The 25,503-nt window shown below is 49.3% G+C and overlaps 1 protein-coding gene across 2 annotated transcripts; it reads left to right on the top strand.

Annotated features, from left to right (window-relative positions):
- Positions 1-14,822: 14,822 nt before the first annotated feature.
- Positions 14,823-25,502, top strand: LOC104635156 (transmembrane protein 45B). 2 transcript variants are annotated; one of them, XM_075774639.1, is made up of 6 exons: positions 14,823-14,905; positions 21,144-21,345; positions 21,698-21,910; positions 22,931-23,115; positions 23,941-24,086; positions 24,784-25,502. In XM_075774639.1, exons 2-6 carry the CDS (start codon positions 21,162-21,164, stop codon positions 24,899-24,901), a joined length of 846 nt encoding a protein of 281 aa, XP_075630754.1. In that variant the 5' UTR covers positions 14,823-14,905; positions 21,144-21,161; the 3' UTR covers positions 24,902-25,502. The 2 variants fall into 2 exon arrangements, with proteins under 2 accessions (XP_075630754.1, XP_075630753.1); XM_075774638.1 differs by lacking the exon at positions 14,823-14,905 and adding an exon at positions 19,640-19,815.
- Position 25,503: the final 1 nt, after the last annotated feature.

Raw genomic sequence — 25,503 nt, 5'->3', positions numbered from 1 at the left:
TTCCAGTTCCACTGCGTTCCTTACTCATCCTATTGAGAGTGAACAGAGGCTACCTCAATTTCACTACCTCAATTAAATATTTTTGAATGGCTTTAATTATTTCTCTCTCTCTGATCCCTCCTTTTCTCGACTGAGCAACCCTGTCTTAGTCTTCCTTTAGATGTCATGTTTTCTAGACTGCTGATCAATCCTGCTGCTTAGTCTGTTGCATAAAACAGACAGATGATTGTCCTCAATCCACAAACTGAAATTCATTTAAATTAAAGTAGATAATTGAAGCTTGTTGGATCAATATCAGGCAATGATCTAATATATTGACTAGAGATCTCTGAGTAGTAATGGGTTAGTCATCGATATGTGCATAAATGACAGGGCATCCGTGGCCAGATTCAACCTGGGCTTACAACATCCACATCCAGGTCATCTCCATACATAATTTGGGCTGCCTGAGTCTGAGTCTGCAAGCAGTTGCCCAATGATGGAGGATGAACCAAAACCTGACAAATCCTCACAACTCTCCATGGCTTGAACTAGAGACCCAGTTGTGGAGAAATGACCCACTCATGTCATCCATCGTGGGAGACGGTCACAGGGGGATGAGCCATAAAATCTGTGGATTCTCCCATGTTTTATATGGAGCTCAGACTTTACAACCTTTTTTGCTTCTCCATGCTGCCACTGAAGAAAGACTGCTGTTGCCAAAGATGATCAGGGTAGTTTGAATTACCTCCTCTCTGTCGTCTACAAAGAGAGACTAAGCTCTGAGGTTAAGCAGGGTGGGATGAATCTGAGTACCAGTGAGTGCTGTGGGATTTGGGTGTGTTTTCATACCCAGCCAAAAATCTTCCCCAAAAGTCCCTGCTACTTCCATCCTTAGTCCAGGCTGCGTTAAGTTCATCAAGCACCTTTCCAGAAAAGTTGTGTTGCATGCTTAAAACATCAAATCCAGAAGCTTACAAGCCACAGGGTATCTTCTGCCACCTTAAGTAGATGGTGAGACATGGGAATCTGAACATGACCCAAATAGCCTGAGATATATCTTATACAGTGATGTGGATTTAAAAGAAGAAGAAGAAAAAAAAATATTAGCACACAAAATATTAAGTCATTCATATTTTCTGCAATTAATTTATCTGTCATCAATAGACTCATAAACTATTTGACTCTCTGACAGCTTGGAAAGAGAAGATGCCAACTTTTCCTGCAGGTGTGCATCTGGTTGGGAAGACATCAGCAATTGTACGTGCAGAGAGGGAGGATGATAGGAGGGAGACAGAGGGGTTGTGAAATAAGATGGGAGGGAAAGGGTTGGCAAAAATGCTGGCTAGCTGCATTTGCCCTCCTTAGAGATGGGAAGGAAGGTTTGCAAAGCCCTGGCTTCAAGCAGCGTTCCCAAAAGTAGGTTGAAAGCCCCTTACTGCACAATTTTATTGATCTGGCTTCAGACAATGAACCCATAAAAAGAGCCCAGGACGCCATAGAAATGGTTCAGCACATTTCCTATATTCAGTGTGATATTTAAAATACATATTCAGGGCCAGATATCAGGTGCTTACATGCTGGTGTGATCATAAATCCTACTGATTTCACTAGGATGTAGTTTTCTTTATGGTTTTTGCATATTTGCTCCTCAGAGCTTCTCCCCTGGCACTGCTGTGGGTACCTCCATGCTGAGCCTGTTTAATGGCCATGAATTACAAGGCTTTGGGGCTCAGGAAATTTAGGAAAATGACCCAAATGAAGACAGATCTGATGGGTCCTGGCAAAGTTCAAGCAGGGGTGGGCGAGAGGGGTGTTATAAAAGCCAGACAGCGTCAGGAGTGAACACCCTGTCTCCTATCAGGGTGGAAATGTATGAAATAATCCCAGGATATTAGCTGTTTTAGCAGATCTCAAGGGTTTTCTCTCTCAATGGACCTTGGTGGTTCCAAGTACCTTCAGGTGAAACCCCTCTGTGGCAGCACCTAATAAAAGCTGAGTCAGCCATAGCCTGTCTTTCCTACTAACAGGGTCAGCTCTACTGCCAGGGCAAGGTGAACGGAAAAAAACCTGGTAGAGAGCTAGTTGTGTGCCTGCCCTGGGTGAAAACTGCCCAGTGAGGTGATGGAGGAGACATCTGGGGAGCCGGGGTCTGGAAGGGGGACCACAGTTTGCAGGGGTGCAGCTCCTTTCCTCACCTCTGTGTCTGTGCTTGCTGCTTGGAGTTTGATTTTTTTTTTTTTTTTTTTCAGATCTCAGTAAGCTTTGAAGTGCTTGGAAAGGTAATTCAGTGGCTCTGAGCTGCTTTGTGGGATCTCTTGGGGCAAATGTTTCTCCATCTCCTTTTTTCCTTAGGTTCCCACACTGGGTTCATATAGCTCCCACAGCCCTAGTAGGCAAATTGTGGGGTTGTGGCAATTTTGCCTGTCTGGTAATTTTGGCAGCATAAAGTTCCAGATAAGCACCTGCTGATTTCTTTTTTTTTTTTCTTTTTTAAAATGAAACTGGTGCTTGGATGAAGCTGATGCCCAAAAGCTCGAGATGGTTCTGCATTCAAATGTTAAAAAGCTGTTCTCTGCTCATTTTGTGCAAAAAGGGGAAAAGCAAAGCTGTTACAGTCGCAGAAACAAATAACCTGTGTGGAAATGTCTGAGAGTCTTGATTTGAAAGGTCTGTCAAGAAGAAAAGCAGGTAGGGAGTCTCAAGGGCTAAGGGAAAACCAGTAGTGAGTAGAGTCCTGGCTACATTTTTGGCTGCCTTTTGGCAGAAAATAAAGGGCGGGGGGGAGGGCAGTGTAAAAGCAAAGAACACTACTGTGGTTTGGGCACCAGAATGGGAAGGCAGGAAAAATCTGCAGTGGGAAACACAGAAATTAAGATTTGGGCTTCTTAAATAATGAGGATGCTTAATTTCTCTTGAAGCTCAAGCAAAGCTGAGGATGCTTTAAACTGAAGCATTTAAAGAATAGCAGTCTGCCCAAAGAGCTGGCTCTCTGTGCACATATATTATATATGTTTTATGTATTGCAGACTTGTTGGCCCCCCTGTAAAGCTTTAATGTCATGTGTTAAGTGAGTTTATGTCCTTCTGAACCAGAAAAGAGTTGGTGATGCAGCCAGCTGGACTCCTGCTGCGCTTGAGTCCCAACTTTGTCTCTGTTACCACATGCGATGTCATCCCAGCTCCTAGCGCAGCACACGGAGACATCTAACGGCCCCGTAATATACTGCAGACGATGATATTGCAGTGCACGACGTCATGCCAGCGTGCCTGAGCGGTGACCTGGAGCAGCCAGCTTTGCAGAGGAGCTCCAACGATTGCACCCTACAGCTGGCGTGTCCTGGGAACTGCAGCCTGGTACTGCAAACAAGGTGTGCCCCTCCGTGCCAGCCGTAGTGATAGGCTCCGTGACTGATAACGTGTTTGTCAGTGATATACCCGCCTCGAAACTCAAGAGACAAACAGCTCCTGGGTTGCAAAGGCTCCAGATTAAACCCCTGGTAGATGTTGCCTCTTCGTTGTGATTTTAATGCTTGTTTAAATCCAGCTCATGCAATGGGTGGTAGGTTAGAGGGGAGGTGTAGCGATGACCACGGTCGGTCTGGAGGTGAGTCCTCGATGCTGTGGGCAAAACCAAAGTGGGATGCCTGAGTGTTTCCCATTGACCACAGAGATCTGCAGTGAACCACTGCTTCATTCGGTCTGCTCAGCACCAGCAGTGCCTCCCACCCCCCGAAAAGGAATTAAATGAAAGCAGGGGGGAAAGGGGAAAAGTGAAGAACCAACACAAGGAATTTCACTCCACAAATAGGGAAACGTCTTGAACGTGCCACTGGCGTGTTGCTGCAGACAGCTTAAGCCGAGAGAAAATTCTTTGGCAGTGACATCAATTCAGCAGTAAGTAATGCATTTTCTAGGGCTGAGATTCAATTTAAGGTCTCTCCAGTGAGTGGAATGATTGAATGGTACTTTAAAAAAAAAAAAAAAAAGAAACCAACAAATGAGACTCCTTTTGTTAAGCTCTCATCAGCCCATAATTTAAAAGGGCTTTTTTTTCGCCCCTTTTTTCCACTTGAACTGTGGTTTATGTACTGAAGTCTGCTAGAACTGCCTTGAACTTGGCTTTCTCTAGAAATCACCCCCCACCATCCAGCAAATCTAGAGGTTGACAATAATGTTTGTAGGTGCCAAGTGACTCATCCAAGGCTTTGGGTATCTTCAGCCCCTCCACACTCACCCCATTTACCTACAAGCTGAGACCCAGCAGAAACCACAGATTCACTGAATGCCAGGGAAGGAGAGCAGGAAAATGGCAATTTTGAGCTGCACGTCCTTGAGAATTATGGCACGGAACAAGGTTTCTTTTTCATAGTAAATTGTGCAGCTTTCAGCAGTCAGTGGTTTATAACATCCCTAAACCAAAACCTGCCCCCAGACCACTGGGTTTAATAACCCCCAGCAAATCTCTCCTCCAGAAATTGCATATCTTTTCCCTCTGCAATAAAAAAAAAATATTAGAAATTGCCATAATTTTACAGGGAGCTCTCACTGCCTATGAATTTAAAACTAGCCTGGATAATGCTCTGGTGAAAAGGCAGTAAAGAATAGTTTTGTGCTGGCAAGAGAAGGGCTTACAAGTTTATTTTCTCGCTGGGTGACTGGAGTTAGGCAAAACCCATCCCCAAAGATTTCATTGCTGGTGATGCAGCTGCAGGGATTGCCAAAGACATACTCAACAGAGGACTAGCATTCTAAAAATAGTGATTAGATCGTTAACTCTGTCTCTCTCTTGATCCAAATTAAGTCTGAGGACAGATCTGGAGCTGGTGTGAAGGGAAGGGGGGGGTGCCACTCACTGAGCTTAGCATTTTCCACCAGCTCTGTCCTCTCATCTCCTGCAGACCAGGGCTAGGAGGAAACCTGCAGTGACCAGTGTGTTGATACCAGCAGATCTCCATCCTCAAATACGATGTGGTTTAGGCTAAGGCACTGTTTCACGCTGGGGGACAACGGGGAGGACCTTAAAGTTGGGCTGTTTTGGGGTGAATACATGTATATCATTTTGGCATTGGTTTTGCAGGGTCTGCTGTGCTTCTGGGTCACCAGAGTTTGCCTCTGCTTTGGAAAAGGGGTTTTATCTCATGTGGCTGTTTGAAAATGAGATATTTAATCAAAGCTGGTTGTCTTGACTCTGCAGCAAAGGGAGAGGGAGGGAGGTCAAGCCAGCAGCTCATTCTAGCTCTTATAGTTATCCAGTCTCTCTGGCCAGGGTGAGCTCATCCCTGTCGGTGCTTACTGGGTTTGACTCCTCTGTGGGTGTCTGCAGGTGGATTGAGATGGTTTTGAGATGGTCTGCAAGTGTTTTGAAAGGGGGTACAGTGGGTGCTGGAGGATTTCCCTGAGCATCTCCAAATCCACAGTGCCGCCTTGGTGTCACTTGACTTTTGAGTGCTGTGAGCCCTGGCTACTGAAGGCTCCTGACCTCTCAAACAATGCCAAAAAAAGCTGTATTCTGTGCCTGGGTGAGAGATGATGGTTTTGCAGAAAGGTTCCAGGAGGGACTGGCTCAGAGGCAGCACAGCATCTGTCTTCGGGGAGGGGAGGTAGAGGGCACAGCCAGGATGATCTCTCCCAGACACGATATCCTTCAGGTCAAGGTTGGAGCACTCTGTACGACAAGACTAGAAGCAGTTTCCATAGCTGAGCTGCAACCCACTCCCAAGGAGCTTTATCTTCATCTCTAATTGTATCTATTCATGTGCAATCAAAAGCCAAGGGGTTTCGAATTAGATCTGCTTTGACATTACCTGGTGCAAAACAGCAGTTGGGTGTAGAGTGTTTGTTTTGGGTGTTTGTGCCGTAGCAGGGGAAGAAGAGGCTGCCATGTGAAGTGGCTGCAAGGTAAAGCATATTTCAGCTTCGCATGGTGGCTCAGCTTTGCTTGACAAGTCATCTTGCCTTGCCGGTGACTGCTATGAACTTAAAACCCAATAAATGAAAATGCTGGCGGGGGGGGGAAAAGTTGCAATACTACTACTGCCAGGATTAGGTCAAAATAAAATAGGAAAGCCCATTTAGAAATCAACTGCCACTAAATAATTCATCTTTCTCCCATGGATCCCATTTTCCTGCCTTGTGCTTCAACAACTAAAACTTTTTGGTTTGTGGAGTAGTTTGGAAAAAAGGGAGCGAAGGGGAGAAAAAGTTGCTTAAAAAGTAAGTCAAAGGCTCCAACATGTGTTCTTGGCTGGTTGAATTCAAGATGAGGGTTTTAGCCTTCCCGTGGGAGCTCCCTTTCACAGCTCTCCCCTAATCCTCTGGAAATCGCCTGTTCCCTACAGCTGTTGGTTCACCAGATAAACTATTTGTTCAATTATTCTTGGCCGAGATGGCGCGGGCTGCCTCAAAGGCTGCCAGCTCCATCCCTCAGCCCACTTCAATCGCCTTCGGAGGAGCCCCAGCCCGTTTGAAGCCCACCATCCTCCTCGCAAGACCGTCTCTGTTCCCACCCCCGCATCCTTTTTTATCTCACCACGACATCCCCAAGCATGGCCCAACGATGCTCCCGTGTGGCTGCAGGGGCGGGTTGGGAGGGCGGCTCCGGTGTTGGAGTGCCTGGGCGAGAAAATAATTACAAATGAAAGAGAGATTAGCAGAAGCTGTTGCGACAAATGCTGCTGAAATGGTTTCTGGAGTGCCGGCGGTCCCTTCTAACGGGAGAAGTCAGCTGCAGCTGCCATCCCTATGGCGATGCGGAGAAACATGGGTCCCGCTGGGACCCCGGCATGAAAGCCTAAGACCCAAACTGCAGCTCGGGGGGGCCGAGATGACGGACCGGGGCAGCCTCGCGTCATACAAATGGACTGGTAATTAACACAATTTTTTAAATTTTTTTTTTTCACATTTGTCTGCCCCCGCTGCCTCCATCCCCCGGTCTAGGCTTTTGCAGAAGCGTTCAAATCCATCTAATAAGTGGCTCGCAGCTGCTGAAAGACGGCTCTTGCCTGGTGCTAGGAATCACTCTGGGTTCACCTTGTGAGGGGTCTGAGCCTTCGGCCTCTCTGCGACAGGCATGCAATTCCTAAATGGTTTGTCCTCGCTTCAGGGAAAGCCCCGTTTCAGTTTACCAAAACTCTTCCCATCTAACCAAAAGGGCAGGACAACACATTATGGTTCTCCAGGTATTTGTGTTGTACAGTACACATGGGAAAACCCTTGATGGTCTTTACAACAGACCTTAAATAGTTGGTTATTCGTGGAAGGAGAAGACATGGCTTTTGGGAAGTCGTTCCTACGGGGTGCGAGGCTGAAAACATCCCACACGTCTGCCGGTGCATGGCTTGGCCTGGCTGGGCGGGTGTATCTGATGGAGCCGAGGTGTGAGATGGATGGGTGTCCACACCGCAAGAGGGGGTTTGATGAAATACGCCTTTTCTTAGTCACGCTTTCCTTAACTCACGTGGCAGTGGAGGAGCAGACTCGGTCCTCGTGTGTAACCCCTGCATCATGCAGGCGTGAAGTGGGCAATGAATGAGAGCTGTGAAAAGTGGCAATACCCAACTGATCAGCATGCTAATTACATTGGGTTTTTTCCCCAGAAAAATCAAAGTTCAGGGCTAACTAGTGTCCAGTATTTCTGGGAAGGGGAGGAAAGGGTTATTTGGAAGAACAAGAAGCATATGGATGAGCGGGTCTATTACATATTAAGCTGTTCATCTCCTGGGGTGATTGACTCAGAAGGTAAATTCACCGCGATGGCAAAGGCAGTAGGACCATGTAGGGGACAGGAGGGTCACCAGGATGGATACACAACCCCTGGAAATCTAAATCTGTGAAGTGTGCAGGCAGCGTGCTTTAGTGGCTTGCAGAGAAATTATGTAAAATAAAGCAGAAAGCCTGGAAGAGTTGCCCCAGAGGAGCATCATCCCCTTTTTCACCAGGCTCAGCAATAGGTGACCATCAGGAGGGCAATCCTGCTCACTTGCAGGCAGAGCAAGAGTACAAGCAAGAGGCCAAGATGAAGACAGCATCCTTGTCTTCTCCTGGCCATCCAGCCTCATGCTAACCAAAGGGAATGACGGGTTGGGTTTTGCTTAGGGCTGACAAGTACTGGTAATGCTCTAATCACCAGCTCTTACACTACAGGCAGCATAAAAAGTATTGTACTTTGGCCTGGAGCTATGAGGAAGCCCTGCCTTGATGACCAAGGGATGGCCAAAGCTTGGTAGTCCCATGGGATTAGGAGATGTGTTTCCCTTTTCCTCCAGATTCTGAGTTTTGCCCCGGCGAGAGGAGATACCGACTGCATCGCTGTCAGAACTAGTATGGGATGATGAGAAAAGCTACGGTGAGAGGCGCTTCCCTTTGGGCTCGTATCTCTGTGCCTGCAGCCACCCAGGGCGTGCAGCACCCGAGCAGAGGCACTGCAGCATCCCTCTACTTTGGAATTTTTCCCCAATTTCTAAAGAAGTCAAATGGGATGTGCAACCTCACCCAACCTCCCTCTTATCTCCCCCCCCCCTCTCACCCGACCTCCCTCCATCACCCCCAGGTCCCTTCCAGCTGCTCCCTGTATCTCCCGAGCCCCAGCAATTGCTTTTGAAACATGTCAAAACACCATTAGCTCGTCCCTGGCCAGCCTGGCTCCCTTCCCTGGCCGAAATGATGAGGACAGGCTGGCGCTGAAGCATCCCGCCTGGTACTTTGAAGTGCCCGCCCGCGCTTGGCAGGGACAGCTGGGCCGTGCCACAATCCCCTCGGCCCTTTGGGCTAAGCCGGACGTTTTAAAATAGTGTGTGTCCCCCGCCTTCCCTTACCCAATGGTGACAACTGCGCAATTATTTTAGATGCTGTTTACGGACCCGTGGCGTAACCGGAGCCCGTGGATGGTGGGGAGGAATGGGAGGTGGATGGGTGAAGGGGGCTGGGGGAGGGGGGCGGCCCTGCGTGGGTTTCACCCTAATTAGCATCCTCCTCGTTTCTCACAGGAGTGGCTAAGGGTGCTGGAAACCTCGTCTATGCGTCCAAAAGTCACAGCGCCAAAGAGATGGTTGGCTGAAAACAGGCACTTTGCTGCAATCCTTCTTTTTTTAAGGATGGTTTGAACCCCTTGGCGTTTGTTTTAGAGCTCACCCCAAGGCAATGCTACCTCCTCACTGAACAAGTGATGCTGCTGGGTGGGCTGGGACAATGGGTGGGGATGGAAACTGCTCTGGGTAACACCTTGCCTTGTGCCTCAGTTTCCCCATCGGTAAAACAGGGATGTGATGTCCCGTACAACCAGGAGAAGGAGAGGCAGGGACCAGGTTAGAGCTGGTCTTCCTAAAACCAGTGCCGCAGCCCAGCTGCTGCAAAGTCCCTTTAGCAGAGGAGGGGCTGCGACAAAGTGACACAAGGAGCTTCTCGCTGGCAGCGTGGGGTTGGCTGGGAGCTGGGCTCTGCTAGCAGAAAGCCATTCCCAAAACGGGAATGCAGAACGCGGTGCCCCAGGCCTGCACCCTCGCACCCCTGAGCATCCCTCAGCAGCAGTGCGGGAGCCTTTCTGTGAGCCCTCAGCACCACCTAGTGTTCCCAAATCTTCCTGGGGTTCATTTCTGCACACCCAAGATGTGTTCGGCCACACCGCGTGATGGCTGGTCCCCAAGACTGGGACAGCAGCAGCAGCATCCCGCAAGCCTTCTCCCTGCATCCACAGGGACCCTCCCTAACTGCTGCCTCTCTTCTCCCACTTAACACCACAAATCCCTTATGCAAGTTCGCAGGTGTGAAGGCTGCTCCCCAAAAAAACACCCAGCACCCGCTTCCCACAGCTCTCCCAAAGCATCCTCCTTTGTGGGCATGGATTTACAGGGCGGGCTGAAATGCTTCAGCATCCAAGGTCGCTTCTGCAGAGCGTGGGGAGACGCTGGTTTGGGCTGCGTTTCTATTGCTAAAGGTCAAAAAATAGCATGGTTTGAATTTGGTCTTGTCCCCAGGTACGGTTTTTGATGAAATGCAACTTTTAGGCTTGATTGGGATGTTGAATATTAGCGGAAATTATAAATGTTTGCTCAGGAAAGGGAGTTGGAGCTGGAGTGCTGGGGAGGAGGGTAACAGCAGGCAAAAATTGTAACTGATCATAAATATGGGGAAGAAGAAAAAGTAAATATCAGTATTAACAATGGCACTTCCCAAACCTAATTTAAAAAGTGAAGAGTTTAGTGTTAATGTGCCAAGATGACAAACTAGTTTTCCCTCTCTCTTTTCAGATGAAACTACCCACCGCATCTGCTCCTGCCCGTCCCTCGCAGCTTCGCATCCCCAGGAACCTCACCATCAGAGATATTTCTTCCAGCTCCAGATGTTGAAGATGAACGAATCCCCAAACGAATGCCCGCTGGTTTAATAGGTGACATGGGTATGAACAGCAAGGGCGAGCCCAGGCGAGGGGTTGGGGAGGTGACATTCTTCCCTCTGCCACCGAGGTGTGCCCTTGCTCCACTCACTGCTGAATAGCAGCTTGAAGGAGGGGGGAAAAAAAACCCCAAAAATCAAACCTCTGGGAAGCTAGGAGTTTTTTTGGCTGTGCCCTTCCTCTGCTTGCACCAGCTCCCTGGGGAAAAAAACCCGACAATTTATTTAGCCGAGAAGCGCTGCAGTTGTGCAAAGAATGATCGGTGTGGGAATAAAAAAGGAGAGCTCCCAGGGTTTTAAGATTTCATTTTGCCTGCTTGCCAGGGGGCAATATTAATGGCAGCTCCCCGCCGGCTGCCTGTACCTCTCCTGGCCGGGTCGTGCGGGTGTCACCCCCTCTCCGATGCGGGGATGGAGGTGGTTTTGTGGAGCATTTCTGTGCCTGTCTGCTTTTTTGGCTCCACATCAGGTGTGAGTTTTGGGGTTTTTTTTCACCCCGTTTGGCCCTGTTAAAATTTCCCACGGAGTTTTGCCCACTTTGTGCTCCCTTTTCAGTGCAACTGCTTTAACCTTTAGCCTTCACCACCTGTATCTCTCTTTCTGTTGCCTTTCACTGTTTTCTTGCTCCTCGCCTATGCTTTCTCTTACATTTCTTTTATCTGGCTACACAATTTTCTTTTTAATGATCTTCTGTCCCTTATTATTGCTTTTGCCTTGTCCAAGCACGCTGCAGTGCTGGCATCCAGCTGGGACTGATGCAGTTTGAATCACATTGTGGCTGAGCATTCCCTGTTTTTCTTTAATTCCAGTCCCCTCTCGCCTGTTTTTACCCAGCCGGGGTCTCAGATCTGTTCACGGGGGGGCTGTAATAGAAACCTCTGGGTTGGTTTTTTTTTTTTTTTTCTTTGCTTGCGTCTGCTTTCTTTGCCAAGCTCTGCCCCAAAGCGATCTCTTTTCGGTCCGGCCGTGCACGGATGCTGTTTGCTCTCTGCAGCTGCAGATGTGCCGTATCGGATTTATTCATCTTCTTCTTTTTGCCATCTGGCAAACTCCTTCCTAGACGTCTTTGCGAGGGAACAGGGCGTTTGTGAGAACTAGGTCACGTTTCGAGCAGAGTTCAACGAGTCCCTCGCCATCTCCTTTGCTAATTCCCAGTTTACACCTCCCCGGGGCTCTTTTTGCCCCCCATCGTACGCTGCGTGGGAACTAAAGCTGCCCACGGTGAGGAGTAAATCGTGCTGATGGTAGTTTGGAGGCAGCCGCAGGTCTCTGCCCCTTCCCCTGTTGCAAAGTACTTCGGCATCACTGCAAATCTGGGTTGCAGGCAATGGGTAAGTGCTCAGCCGACAAACAACGCCGAGATGGGAGGATGCTTTGAAGGGATCCTTCCCTGGGTACCAGGAAGGCTGATGGGACAGAGTTGCTTGCTGCTGCGTCTGTAGGAGGTGGCCCATTCAAAAATGGGAGGATGTAGGTATGCAACCATCTTCCCCACAGATATATTGCCTGCGGCGGGTGCTACGTTGCACAGCACCCGCTGGTTTAGGCAGGTTTCCTACGCACCCGTGCATGGGTGCAGGAGCGGGGGAAAGGAAAACAAGGTGTAATTATCTTGGTTGGAAAACACATTGATATCCCAGCGAGGGACCACATAAATATCTGTGTCTGGGCGGGTGTGCCGGGCAGTGAGCCGGCTTGATTTCTGGTTTTCCTGCATCCTAAAATTGCAGGCAAGCTCTCTCTGGATCCATGTCCACATGGCAGGTGACTCTTTCACCCATCCCCTCCACCAGCACACAAACCCGAAGGAACTAATTTCCTGGCTCTGACACTCCATCATCTCCTCCATTTCTCCGAGCAATTAATTCTGAGCTCTTCCTGAGCAAATTTACACATTGTTCCCTTCTCTTCCTACTCCATGCTCCAGCCTGCATCTAACACCACATCCTTGGAGGCTGCAGGTACCAAAGAGCATATTATCTTCTCAGAGGGCATCCTGAGATGTTTCTGCTTTCCTGGTCAATCCCTGCAGATTTGCACATCGGTGTAAAGAGACTGGCAGGCTGCTGTTTGCTGTCAGATGTCCTATGAATGTGTCCAGGGGCTGCAATTCAGTGTGGGATAGGCAGGGAGAAATATAGACATCAGGAGGTGGAAAATTAGAGATGAGCGGGACACAAAATGGCTTTTTGAGGCCTCAAAAATTCCTAGAACAGGAATTGTGAATTTTTTTTCCAGGACTGATTTCACGTGAAAGCAATAAGATTTAGAAAAGGTGCTAATCATGTCCTGAGCCCTGAGGGTTGGGGTTTTTTTTTCAGCTGGGTGCAGTGTGGTGACCAGGACTCCCATCTCCCAGTGCCAATGGCTGGTGAGAGGCCAAAATCTGGACATAGGTTGGATGAGTTACAGTCTCTGCATGTGATTTCAAGACTCTTTAAGGATCTGCGAGTATTTTAAGGGGTGGCTGAGCTCTAGTGAAGATACAGCTATAAGAAGATATAGCTATAAATTAGAGATGACTTTGGGTTTCGATGTGTTTTCTTGGGAAATGGTTGCATGTAGAAGTGAGAAGTTTTGCTGAGGTTGGATTCTGTTTCACCTCCAGCTCAGGGATGGTCTTTACTACAATAAATACACCTGCAAAGGTTATTTGTTTCCTTATAGTAAGATCCACCCCCACATACACCCCGTGGTTTCGTTCTGCAAATATTTGATGGTGCAAATTTCCTGGTAGCCAAGAAACACCTACACAATGCAGCAGAGTGTTCAGTAGGGGCAAATTTCCATTCCAGAGTCAGGCTTAGCTAAAGGTTTAGTTTTTAGCTAAACTCAGCCCTTTCAGATGAGAGGAGCCGTGGGATTTATGTACCAGGTCTGACAACTTCACCACTAACAGCCATTATTTTTGCACAGCATTTTCGGTGCTTCGGTTGCATTTTTGGACACCTCCTGCTGTTTTTTGGTGGTGGGGGGTTTTTTTCTTTTCTTTTTTTCTTTTCATGACATTGCACAGAGAGGCAACAACTCTCCCACTAAATAATTCTTCATGTTTCCAAGCCCTCCATCCCACCACTTGTTTTCCTCCCATTTATTTCCCAACCTCAGTTTCAGGTGTAGTTTTTTTGGGGGGGTAAAACCTCCTATATGCCTGCAGCACGGCTAGTGTAAACACTCCCATTTACTCTGATTTATTCCAGGGCTCATGGGACACAGGTTAAAATGGTAGCAGGCTCCTAGGATGTTCATGAAACAATTTAATGGGGGAGCTGCCTAACTAGAGAAAAGAAATACCTGCAGCTTGGTTTTTGCCTCTGGAAAATCTGAATCGCCCCACCTGAAAAAAAAACACGCATGGTTTAGGCATCCGACCCCACCGCCGATAAAATCAGCAGCAAGAGGATGCCTGCAGGATGCTTCCTCCCTGCCCTTCACCCACAGAAAGGATGAATTAATGGGTAATTCTTTTTACAAGAAGTCACTTGTTTAAACAACATCACAGGACAGGGTGAGGGAAGAGATTTCATTGTAATAAATCAAAATAATAACAATAATAAAAAAAAAAAAGACAGGGGATTGCCAGACAGCGCTTCAACCCATGAAGTCATTTATAAAAGAGGGTGGATATATTTAAAACATTAGAATTTGGTTTTCTTACTACAGATTCCCTGTGGCAGGTGTATTTGCTCTCAGTGATGTAAGTACCTGCGCTGCTCCGTAAAAGTGAGCTAAACCCCGGGCTATTGCACAGAAGGCTCTGTCAGTGCTTCTCTTACAAATAGCGATAATAATGCTTACCTCTCTCCCAAGGGTGTCGTGGGGGTTAATTATTTAACATTTGTAAAGCACTTGCAGGGCTGGAGATGAAATTGGAAAGTATTATTAAGAATAAACTACATTTTATAGGAGGCCTGGTCAGAAAATTGCGTTTGGAGTTGAAATATGGGTTATGAGCGGGGATCCCCGGAGGGGCATCCATCATGACCTGGGAAGCACGGAAAATGAAGTGCTTCAAAGAAATTAATCCTTTCTGCAGCGTTTCATGGCCAGGGCTGGGCCGAGGGGTGCAGGAATTGGGGGGGGGGGGGTAATGCCCCAGGCAGCCCCCCCCATCCCTGCATGGGGTGGGTGATGGGGGAGTCTGATAGAAGGAAGTTTAATCATTGCAATGAAACGTGAGAAAATAAAGATTTTTTGCGGGGGAGGGGGGCGGGGGAAGCCTTCAGGCAGCAGTTTTTCAAGTCAGGAAGTCACAGATGAGTTTTGGGGGAGAAAATTGCCAATTAAAGCACCCAGCATGCCCAGGGGTGGGGGTTATGTGTCCAGGGTCATCTTTCCCCTCTGGCCAGGGTTTGGGGGAGACTGGGAGCACCTGGGCCAGGCAGGGAGCCGGCAGGTGCCGCAGGCAGGGAGCAGGCAGGTGCTGCAGGCAGGGAGCAGGCAGGTGCTGCAGGCAGGAAGGAGGCAGGTGCTGCAGGCAGGGGAGGAGCACGGCTCACCTGGGCGCAGGTGCGGCAGCAGGATCACCGGGGCAGGTAAGGCTCTGCTGGCCAGGGCTGGGGTGGGCAGGGGGTTTCAAGTTGGGAAGGGGCTGGGAAAGGGGAGGGAAGTCACCCTGAGCTGTGGAACTCTCCTCCCATAGCTGGGAGGGGAAGGGACCCCCACCTGCCCGCCCTTTGGGTGGGTAGGGTTGGGGGGGACCCCTAAATTTGGCATCCAACCCGGCCCCATAGGGAGAGAGGAGAGGGGTTGGGGGTAGGCGAGCCCAGATCCGCTCCCCTTGGGAAAGCAAACTGTGGGGGGAATGGGGGGCAGGGGGGGCTCTGCCCTCCTTGACCCACCAGGGTGTCCCATCGCCCCGGGGTCCCGGCAGGGTGGAGCAGAGGAGGGTTTGCTGCTGCCCCTGCCAGGCTGGGCTGCAGCCATGGGACACCATGGGCAGCCCGGCAGACGGGTAGCAACCTTTTCCCAGGAGGAAGTTAAAAAATAAACACAATACATAGGGCCTGAAAGCAGGCAGAGGCGAGATGGGGGCAGCCCGGGGGCAAGGAGTGCCCCCCAAAACGCCCCAAGCCCCTTGCTGGGCTGCCTGCAAGAAGCCCTCGCCAGCTCCCTGCTCTGCTCCCAGCCGAATTAAATGAAAATCTCTGCCTAACAGCTACACCGAAATCCCTGCTGCGTGCACTGGAGCAGAAACTCTCTCCCCAACCTCCTCTCCCTGCAGAATCGCCCAGAAAAGTCTCTTTTAGTGCCTAAAAATGTGCAGATTAGGAGGAAAACCAGAGTCCAGGGGTCTGCTCCGCTCGAAGGACGGTGCCTCACTTAGCTTGGGGAAGGGTTTCTTCCTTCTTCCTCCCAGCTTGTCGTTAAAAAAAACTAATAACATCTGGCTTTTGCAGCGCAGGGTGTGATTGCCGAGGCACGGGGCGCTCGCAGAGGTTTGTGTCGGGCAGCCACAGCTATCCCATAAACCGAGGGGCAGTTGCAGTGTTCAACAGGCCTAGTTTGCTGTGTTTAAGGTGAATAACTGGATCTATCTGGGATATATTGCAACGGAAATGGTTTCTTTACCAGCTGGTCTTGGATAGTTTTCCTTGAGGAATATCGAAGGCAGCTGGGAGGAACGCTCAGCCTGCATCGCGTTGTGGGGTGATCAGGACAATTTTAGGACAAACGGACATCTCTTCTTTGGAAAATACTGATTTTTGCGCCATTGCCGGTGACGGTAATGCCGGTTTTGAGTCACTGTTTTGTGTCGGTGCTTGTGAGCTAATAGGGGTTGGTGGAGTCAGGGCTATTCCATCATCGCAGAGCTGGAGAGGCAGCTCGGTGCACAGACCTTGGCTCGCTGAGTCCCGTAGTAGCCACCACCTTTAGAAAGCACTTTAATCTCTTAGGCGTCACGCAGAGGCGAAGAAAAATGGCTTTTAGGATGGTAGTGTGCATTTCCCAAAACAGATCATTTTTAAAGTCAGGCCTCCGTTGCCTTAAAACCACAAATAAACAAACGCGGGTTGTAAAGAGAAGCAAAAGGATGACGAAGTGCCCACTCTGAGCCCCTGCGATTAAGATGGCTTTGAGTAATTTGTTTTATTTCTCAGCTCTCTCTGCTGGGCTGCAACTCGGAGCTGAGTTCTTGCTGCTTCCCTGCTGGTGGGGCTCAGGACAGGGGTAGGGATGGTGAGCCCAAAGCAGGGGCGTATAAAACAGAAGGCAAGAAGAGGCAGCGTAAGGAAGAGCAGTAGCAGGCAGAGAGCAATATAACCTCTCCATCACCGGCTTTTCGGTCTTTCTCTCCCCTAGTGTCTCTTTTCAGGTGGGTCCATTGTGTCTATTAAATAGACCTCAGGTCCAGCATCCCAAATTTGAAGCTTTCATCCCAGTTTGAACTTCCACATTGAATTTTCCCGCCGCAGCGAGCCTTTGTTTTTGGATTAGCTCAGTCTGTCTCGTGCGTCTGTCAGCAGCCGCTGTACAAGCTCCTGCCGCACCTGATGGCCCTTCAGATATTCCCCGGCAATTGAGCCTAATAGGTTCCAATGATGATGATAATTTTTAACCTAAGAGTAAAAGCCCTAAGGATCCTTTAGAGGCAGAAAAGTTGCTTTCCTGGTTTTGCAGCCGCGGCTGGGCTCACAAGTATTAGTAACAAATAACATGATTGCTCGGTGTCACCGTTAACGCTCCCCCATGCAGATAGAGGCAGAGATAGAAGAAAAACTGCCGATAATGGGATGAAATGGTTCAGAGTGGGGTTTTAGTCTGACGTTAATGCATTAGGGATCCAGCTCCTAGGGGAGCTAATGGAAGTGCTGCTATGATTAGAAGTGCCGCTGCAGACAAATAAGACAGTGCTGGTAATGGAGTGAGGCAGCGCAGGCAGGCAGCGGGCAACAGGAGAGCTTGTATTTGTAGGCGATGCCTCTCCTGACATCTCTTGGGTGTCTCTCCTCCGCAGAGGCACAGTTATCTCACCTCCATGGCTTCTTCTCCAGTCACCCCATTGATGGACCGTTGCCTTCCCTCCCCACCTCCCAGGCAGAGTGTTTGGGCTGTGGGGTTACGTGGTGTTCGGAGGAAGGTGTGACACACACGGAAAGCGTGCGGGGTAGGGAATGGGCTGGTGGAGGATGCAGTTTTGGCCGAAGCACCTCAGCTGCTGTCGGTCTGGGTTCGATGCTCTCCGGCAGTCTCAGATTCAGCACAAGGGAGACCCAAACCACCTCGAGAGGGTTGGAAATAGTGTCGTTCTTTCCAGATACACACCTCAGTGGCATTCCCCAGCTCAGCTTCAGCTCAACCTTTTTTTTTGCAAGCCAAGACATTTCTCTTCTTCACTGAGTCAGCCTTTCCCCAGGGACCGTCCCGGTCACCCACAGACGTTCCGAGAGCTGGGCGGCAGGTCCCACGGTGAGCAAACCAGCTCTGGTGTGTCTGAACTGCCTGATTTGCAGAGGTCGAAGGGCAACATTAATTGCAGGGGTGATGGCTGTGAGCTGTTTCCAACGGTGAACTTCAGACCGTAATTTCCAAGCTGGGGAAAATGGAAGTGATGCCCTGACTGAGACATTATCGATGCACTAATAAAATCTTTACAAAAACAAACTCGGTAAAGCAAACGAGACCTTTGGAAAACTCAAGGGGCCCAGGGTTTGGGTGAAAAGAAATTATCTGTGGCTGCCAGGGTAGGGCAAGAGGAGGAGGCGAAAGCCCAGTCGGGCTCCTTGCCATCCTCCCTGCTGCTCCAGACGCCTGCCTGGGTGGTTGGGTGCATTAGCTATAAACCAAGAAGGGACCAGCTCCCTTGGGAAGTGATAAGAGCAGATGAAACAGTAAATCATTAAGCCGGCGCAGCGCATGGCATTGTAATAAACAGGGAGCAGAAGTGCATTAATTACAAGCCAGCAGGGACGTGGGTGCCTTATCAAATGTGCAGGCTAGGCAACGAGGGAGGAGCGGGGCAGAGTCATGTTTTGCAGGGATGTCCTGCAATGGTGGTGGTTGCTGCCAACCCCAACATCAGCTGGACCTTCAGCTTCTTCTTTCCCCCAACGTGGATGATTGCAGGCAAAGTCTCACTGTGTTTGGAGCCGTAGGGATAAAGGAGAGCTGTTTGCTCCAGGGCACTCAGAGTTGAAAACATAATTGTTTTTCTTCCCCCCGCCCTCCCTCCCGTGCTCACCTTTTGCATGTTTTCAGAGGAGGAAGAGAAGCAGGAGAAATAGTTTTGTTGGTCACGCATCCCAGATAAGCCACCCTGCTTCCTGCTAGTGAGCAATCGGGCAGGTACGGACGGCAGCAACCCCGAAACAGTCCCCGTCGCCCTGCCGAGCTCGCCCCAGCTCACGTAAATGCTATGAGGTGGACGTGCTGGCCAGCCAGGTCGTGCGTATTCCTTCTAAGCGACCTTTAACTTTCCCCACTTTGCTTGATCGGTGTATCGTTTAGGTCATTCCGTTTTGACTGCATCGATCTCATGTGGGAACCCATCAGGTCTCATTAAATAGCTGCTTTTAAAACGTAACTGCTGGAGCTAGGTCATGGAGTTATATATTTGACTATATATTGCTGTGGTAGTGCCATAGCATTAACGTGGCACAATATGGCTGCAGGACTTCTTGTTGTGGTGTTCCGGGATGGGTTTAGTTCTGCTTGCGGTCATTATCCTGATATTATACCATTGCATGTACGTGACAAGATTGTCTGCTCACCCAGAAAATACAGATTTTTCAGCCATCTCCCTGGCTCAGGTATGCTGCTCCTGTAATCACAGGGATACAGGTGGGTGCTCTGATTCCCCGGTTGTCTCTCTCAAAGGACCGAAGAGACTATTGTATTAACGCGCTGGACTGTGCTAGCGTTGCTGGTAAACGGCGTCTTGCTTTGATTTTGTGCTTTGATTTCGTGTTTAATTACCCAATGCACCCACTGGCAATAAATCTCTCCTTTTAAGTCAGGAAATAAGGCAGAGCCTTGCAGTGCTGCTAACAGCTGCTTGCAAAGCTGCTAGCCAATACGGTAGAAAATAATATTTCCATGCACAGCTATTCCACCCTTGGATTAAATCCCCTCCTAAATTTGTTTGCATGAAACCCACCGTGGCAGCTTACAGGTATTTGGTGAATACTGTGGGACCAGTGTGGTGCAAGACGCAGGGACGTCAGCCGTGTCTGCTGCTGCACGTAGCTGCATGCACCGGGGTCATGTTTGCACAACGAGGCGACGTTTGCTTACCTCGAGGGGTTGGATTAGCTGGTTTGGTTAAACCAGTTCAAATCGGACAGGTTGGCTACAGGGTTTTAGTAGGTCTGATCTAATCTGGTGGATTTTCTCGCCCCGGGACAGCTGCCTCGGGGAGGTGGGATCTGCACACAGCCGAGCTCTGGGGGCAGGGACTTAACGGGATGAAACAAGCTGTCCTGGCGACAAACTGACCTGCAATCAGGTATTAATTAAGCCAAAGCAACCGCTCTCCCCTCCCAAAGGCTGGCAGCAGCAAGCCATGTGCAACCTCAAATTATCCTTTATGCAGAGTAAGAACATTTTTTTGTTGCTTATAATACCAGCTGGTGGGGACTGAAGCCCAAAATGCAGCCGGGGAAGGTGGTTTAAGCATAACCAGGTCTGGGATGGGGAGGTCAGGTCCAGCGCCAAACTACGCAGCCCCTTGCTATGTGGATGGACGGCATCCACGCCACGAGAGAGCTGGTTTCTGCCCGGCATTAAGCTCAGCTTGGCGCAGAGAGGAGCGTTACTAAATGGAGGAGGAAGTCCTGGGCACCGGTGGCGCAGCCTTTGCTATCAATTAAAAAAAATCCTAATTGACCAGCCTGACACAACCAACCTGCGATTGCTCCAAGGCAGGCCCCCAAACATATGCTCGAGCCCACATCAAAGAGCTAATCGTTTCTCCACCTAATTAAGCAAACCAGCAAATGGCAAACAGGAGCCGGCTGGGTTTTAATTGCTGTAATTCTCCTAGGAAACGGGTCCCCTGGCTCTCCTACAAATGGTGCACATGTGTGCGCTCCGGCACGAAGGGGCAGGGATGCTCAAGCTTAGTGATGCTCCGGAGAGAGGAGACGGGGTGGGAGGAGGTGGTGATGAAGGGAGCCAGTTGGTTTCTTTGCCCAGAACCAAAATGTTTTGTTTTCCAGCAGCTTTTGGGGTATTTTTGAAGCTATATTTTGACACAAATGCTTTGGCTTTGCGAAATAGATGTGGGGTGGGGTTTTTTCCCCTTCCACAGGCTGAAAAAATTCCAGGAATTTAAAAAATTTTTGGACATAGCTGGACATCTGTGGCTGTTCAAGGAGCTAAGGAGACCCATGGCTATTTACCCCTAGAACTTGCTGTATTTCCTGCGTATTTTCTCTCCTGCCTGATCCTGAATAGCCCACCTTGCCCTGGTCCTCAGCAGATCTTCTCGCTTGTACCTGCAGAAGGGTAGGAAAAGAAGGAGCTACTGCTGGGAGGGATCCCAAGGGATGCAAAGCTCAGGCTGGGATGGGTCAGAGATTGCAGCAGATATGGGGCCTCTGCTAAACCAGTCTGGGCTTCAGCTTTTTTTGACATTTACCTAATCTTGAGGCAAGGACCTCAGAGGGGTCCTAGATGTTCCCTTGGAAGCTTTCCCAGTGCTCCATCCTATTCCCATTTGCTCTTTCCAGTCCTCCTTGAAAGGCCAAAGGAACAAACCCTCCATTTTTCCCAGCGTTATGTCAAATAACTGGTCTAAGTTGTATAAGAACATTGGTTTTCTTTGCCTTGTAGTCAAAGGACGTTGCCAGGATGGCAAACTTCAAGGGTCACGCGCTTCCAGGCAGTTTCTTCCTGCTCTTTGGGCTCTGGTGGTCTGTGAAATACCCACTGCAGTATCTCAGCCAGAAAGTAAATAAGAAATCCCACAGGATTTATTGTTTCCAGCGTGTGGATGCCATCGAAGGGGGAATCAAAATCATCTTTGCTCTAATAGGTAAGGCTTTTATTTTACTAGCTATGCTGGTAACTTCCCAGCCTATAGCGATGACTGTACTGGAGCCCTTACTCCAGAGAAACCGGTCCATATGTGGAAGGATGCGTCCTTGATGTTCTCTTGTCTTGATCTCTAATAGAGTTTGATGCGAAAAGACCAAGTCTTGTATCCCCTCCCACAGCTGAGCTCCCATTAATACAGGCAGGCCTGATTTTTATATCCATCCCTTTCTCCCTAATGCAAAACCATCAGCTCGTGCTTGAGGAACCACCCACCCCCGCAGCAATGAGTAGCATCAACCGTCATTGTGTATAAACCATCAGAAACGGCGTGCTCTTGCGTGTCCGTGCAGGGATGCTGGCAGAACAGTTCGTCCCGGATGGCCCACACTTGTACCTCTACAGTGGGGAGAACCATGACTGGGTGAAGCTGATGAACTGGCAGCACACCACCATGTACCTCTTCTACGGCCTCTCCGGGGTGGTGGACGTCTTCACCTACATCTCCCAGGTGGTGCCGCTGGGTCTGGATCGCCTCATGCTGTCCGTGGCTGTCTTCGTTGAAGGTCGGTGGAAGGTGGCACTTAATTCGGGGAGTGATGTTGGAGGGTGAGTCAGAGAGGGACCAAAATTTGCCAGACTGAGATATCGCTCTGAACGCCCCTGAAGACAGGACACGTTGTAGGTGATATATTATCAAAGGGCGGTCTGTAGCAAGATGGGAAATACAGGCATTGATAGGTCCTGGCTTTGCCTGGTTTGGGATTTCTGGGGTGACATTGGTACAGTGGCAGGCTGAGTTTCCTTGTTATGATAAATGGCTGGTGGATGCTACATTTATCTCACATCTACAGAGCTGTTCACATGCCCCGCAGTCCACCCCCCACACCCTCCGAGAGCCATTAATTGCACTGCAGGCATCGTCGTCCTCATCTGCTTGCGTTGCACGTGGCAAATTCAAGTGCCTTATTCCAGCTTCAGCACATCATGAATACCGTTTTGTCTTCAGGCTGTCTTGCAAGTCGCGAGCTGGGATTTCAGACCCCTCTTGGACACACAGAGAAAAGACACTAGGAAATGAAGGTCTTGCTTATATAGAAGACCACTTAATGAAGGCACATCTCTTGTATTTTCCCTTCCCCGATCCCAGTGGTTTTTGAAGCAGCGGCAGGGGCAGCTCATCAGGTACAGTTTGGGATGGAAGAAAAGGAAATCTATCATTTCCAGCTCCTAAGAAAATGGTGAGGTTTAGCAATGGAAAAGCAGGACACAGCAGGAACCTGGCTATGAGGGGAGGGTGATCTGAAGAGGTGACAGCACCAACATGGCAAGAAAACCACCCTTCTGTGGTCTTCTGCCTTTGGTCCCCATCTCGCTCAGATCCTCCTGCCCAAAGGTTGGGCATCTCATCCCTCCAGGATGGTGGGATGCCAGGAGACCTGGAGGGATGCTACTATGTGCAGTCCCTTGTTTTCATGGTGACCTGTCTCAATTCACCAACCGGGCAGGCGATTTACTCTACCAGGGCTCTGTGGTCATGGTTGTTGGTGGTGACGCTCCTCTAAGTGTGGTACGTTTTTTGGCAGGTTGTCTCTTTTATTACCACGTCCTTCACCGCCCGATGCTGGATCAGCATATCCACTCCCTGCTGCTCATCGCCATCTTTTCAGGGGCCTGCAGCATCATGCTGGAGGTCTTCCTCCGCGACAACATTGTCCTGGAGATGTTCAGAGCCGGTGTCACCATCGTCCAGGGAACGTGGTTCTGGCAGGTCTGTTCTACCTTCTCTTGCAGAGCAGAGCTCTGAGGTGGAAGAGCAATGGGAAAAGAGGACAAGAAGCCGTACATCACGTATCAATTGTGTGTCTCTGCAGGATAATTTTGCCAGGCTCGCTTCATAAATAGATCATAACCCAGAATGAAAATTTACTTATCACAGGTCATCTCTGATGACTGCTCCTGCTGAAATAACTGTTTGTCTTGGCTTATTGCTTCTCTGGGGGGAACAGAAAAAGTGAGCGCTCGCAGTGAGCGAGCAACGTTTTACAGTATCTAACAACCAAGTACTAATTGCTTAATGTGTCTAATGCACCCTGCAGCACTCCCTCTGGTTTAGTGGAAAGATGCAAACCCCACCAAGCCATAAAATGGCTGAGTAAAAATACGGCCAGCTGCTTGCTTTGGTAGGAGTCGGAGAAGCAAAGAAATCAGCTGGAAAGAACCACTCCCAAAACTAGGCTGCCGAAAAGAAATGTGAGTTGTCCTCCTCTTTCTCAGCCCCAGGTCTGCTGCGCTAACTCCAACGCTTTATTCAGAGGTTAAAAACTGGGCTGAGCTTGTAAAATACTAAATTTGGAGTTTTTAAAGGATGGCTAGGAGTCTGCAATGCAGAGGGACAATTTTGTCTGGATATCGTGCTGGAATTCAATGAGGCCAGCACTGTCTCAGCAAAAATCACTATCCTGGTCAAGGCTCAAGTCCTTCGGTCACCACGTAGATCATGATGATAACTGAGATGGACAGAAGGGTGCTGGAGGTCTTCAGTCCATCAATTTTTTTCAACCCCCCCAAGGTAATAAATTGTTTGTTCCACCAGATCGGGGTCGTACTGTTCCAGCCATGGGGAGGTCCAATGTGGGATGAGAAGGACCACAACAACGTTATGTTCCTCACCATGTGTTTCTTCTGGCACTGGGCAGCCGCTGTGGCCATCCTGGCTATAAATTACACTCTCGCTTACTGGTACGGCTAGGGTATGAATTCGGGCAGGAGCGGGGTGGGCAGATAGGGATGGGGATGTGTGGAGCAAGGTGCAGATGTACTCCATCCGATCCTGGAGTACAAAGTCAGAGCTGAATAAGCAGCCCCTGACTGCTGCAAGTTTTAGGGCACGGCGACAAGCGTGCACGTTATTTGTTGAGTGCACAGAATGCAAAATAGTGTCAGCAAGAGGCACAGGCATTAAATGCGACAAGTCAAATAGCCGAGCACCCGAAGCTGCTCCTGGAACTCGCAGCAATTTTTTTACTCTGTACTGGGGTGCTGGAAGTCAAACTTTAATTCAATAGAGAAATCAAAGCATTACCAGGACCCCCTGACACTTTGTCCCCTCCCTTGCAAGGATTTTGAAACAGCTGACAGTCGCTGAGTTATTAGAGGCACAACAGCATTGTCTGATTGCTAAGACATCGCCAATCCCTGGCATGGCTTTTCCGAGGAGGCAGGAAGGAGACATTACCCCAATTTCAGGGATGCTTCCGCACCCTATGAGACACTGCGGGATGCTCGCATCCCCAAACCTCAGCATTTTAGAGCCTCTGTAACAGTTTCTCCCCCCCTGTGTGTTCATTACAAGTGCGCTTCCCTCCCCTAAGTGGTCTGGTGAGTGGCAGTAGTCTGGGGGTTTTGCTAGTGGTGATTTATTCCTCGTGTGTTCCAGCTGCATCCAGAGGTGCAGGAGAGGCAGCGGAGAGCCCTACATCGGACTCGGAATCCGGCAGCAAAAGTGTGACACCAGCTCCCAAGCTGCCTTCTTGAATGGCTCTGATGAAGAGTGAAGAGGGTGCAATCTCCTTCTGCAAATACGTGAAGAATCTGTTTTCTAGAAGAAAAAAAAAAACCTAAAAAAAAAATCTAATGAAATATTTATGTTTGGGAAGAACAAAGAGAGGCACCACCGTTCTGCTGCTGGGAAGTGTTCTGCTGCTGGATGGTAGCTGCCCTCCATCCGTCCCCAAATATCACCATTTCTGAAACGAGCACTGCTTGCAGCAAATTTTAGCAACAAAATTAAGTGCCGAAATTCAACATGATGAGGCCGCTTCATCCGATGGGTTCCCGTGCGTGTTTCCATAGTGATGGAGGGCATCCTTCGGCCAGCCCAGCTGACTTTTCCAAGCGCCTGGAGGCTTTGACCTGCTGGGATTGAAGTCAGGGAAACCTTCAGGCTTGAGGTCGTGTACCTCTGGACCGGGGCATCATCCCAAGGAGGAAGACTAAGAGTGCTGAAAGTGAGATTATGTCAAATTTGTAACATCACCGCTTGATTGTGCACAATGAAAATTTTATTACCGAAGCTTTGAACTAAAGAGGGGTTTTGTTAATAGTTTTCATGTTCACTTAAAGGCTGAAAGAGTGAATAAATGCGAATTAAAAATCC

This window comes from Balearica regulorum, chromosome 23 (assembly GCF_011004875.1).
Source record: "Balearica regulorum gibbericeps isolate bBalReg1 chromosome 23, bBalReg1.pri, whole genome shotgun sequence".
NCBI classification, from domain to species: Eukaryota; Metazoa; Chordata; class Aves; order Gruiformes; family Gruidae; genus Balearica; species Balearica regulorum.
This window is presented reverse-complemented; position numbering and strand designations above follow the sequence as displayed.

What these genes read in the sequence shown, in the direction of transcription:
- LOC104635156 (XM_075774639.1), top strand. Translation starts at nt 21,162, where the DNA reads ATGGCAAACTTCAAGGGTCACGCGCTTCCAGGCAGTTTCTTCCTGCTC. An exon ending in AATCATCTTTGCTCTAATAG is followed by an intron (nt 21,346 to 21,697) that starts GTAAGGCTTTTA and finishes GTGTCCGTGCAG; the next exon opens with GGATGCTGGCAGAACAGTTC. An exon ending in AATTACACTCTCGCTTACTG is followed by an intron (nt 24,087 to 24,783) that starts GTACGGCTAGGG and finishes CGTGTGTTCCAG; the next exon opens with CTGCATCCAGAGGTGCAGGA.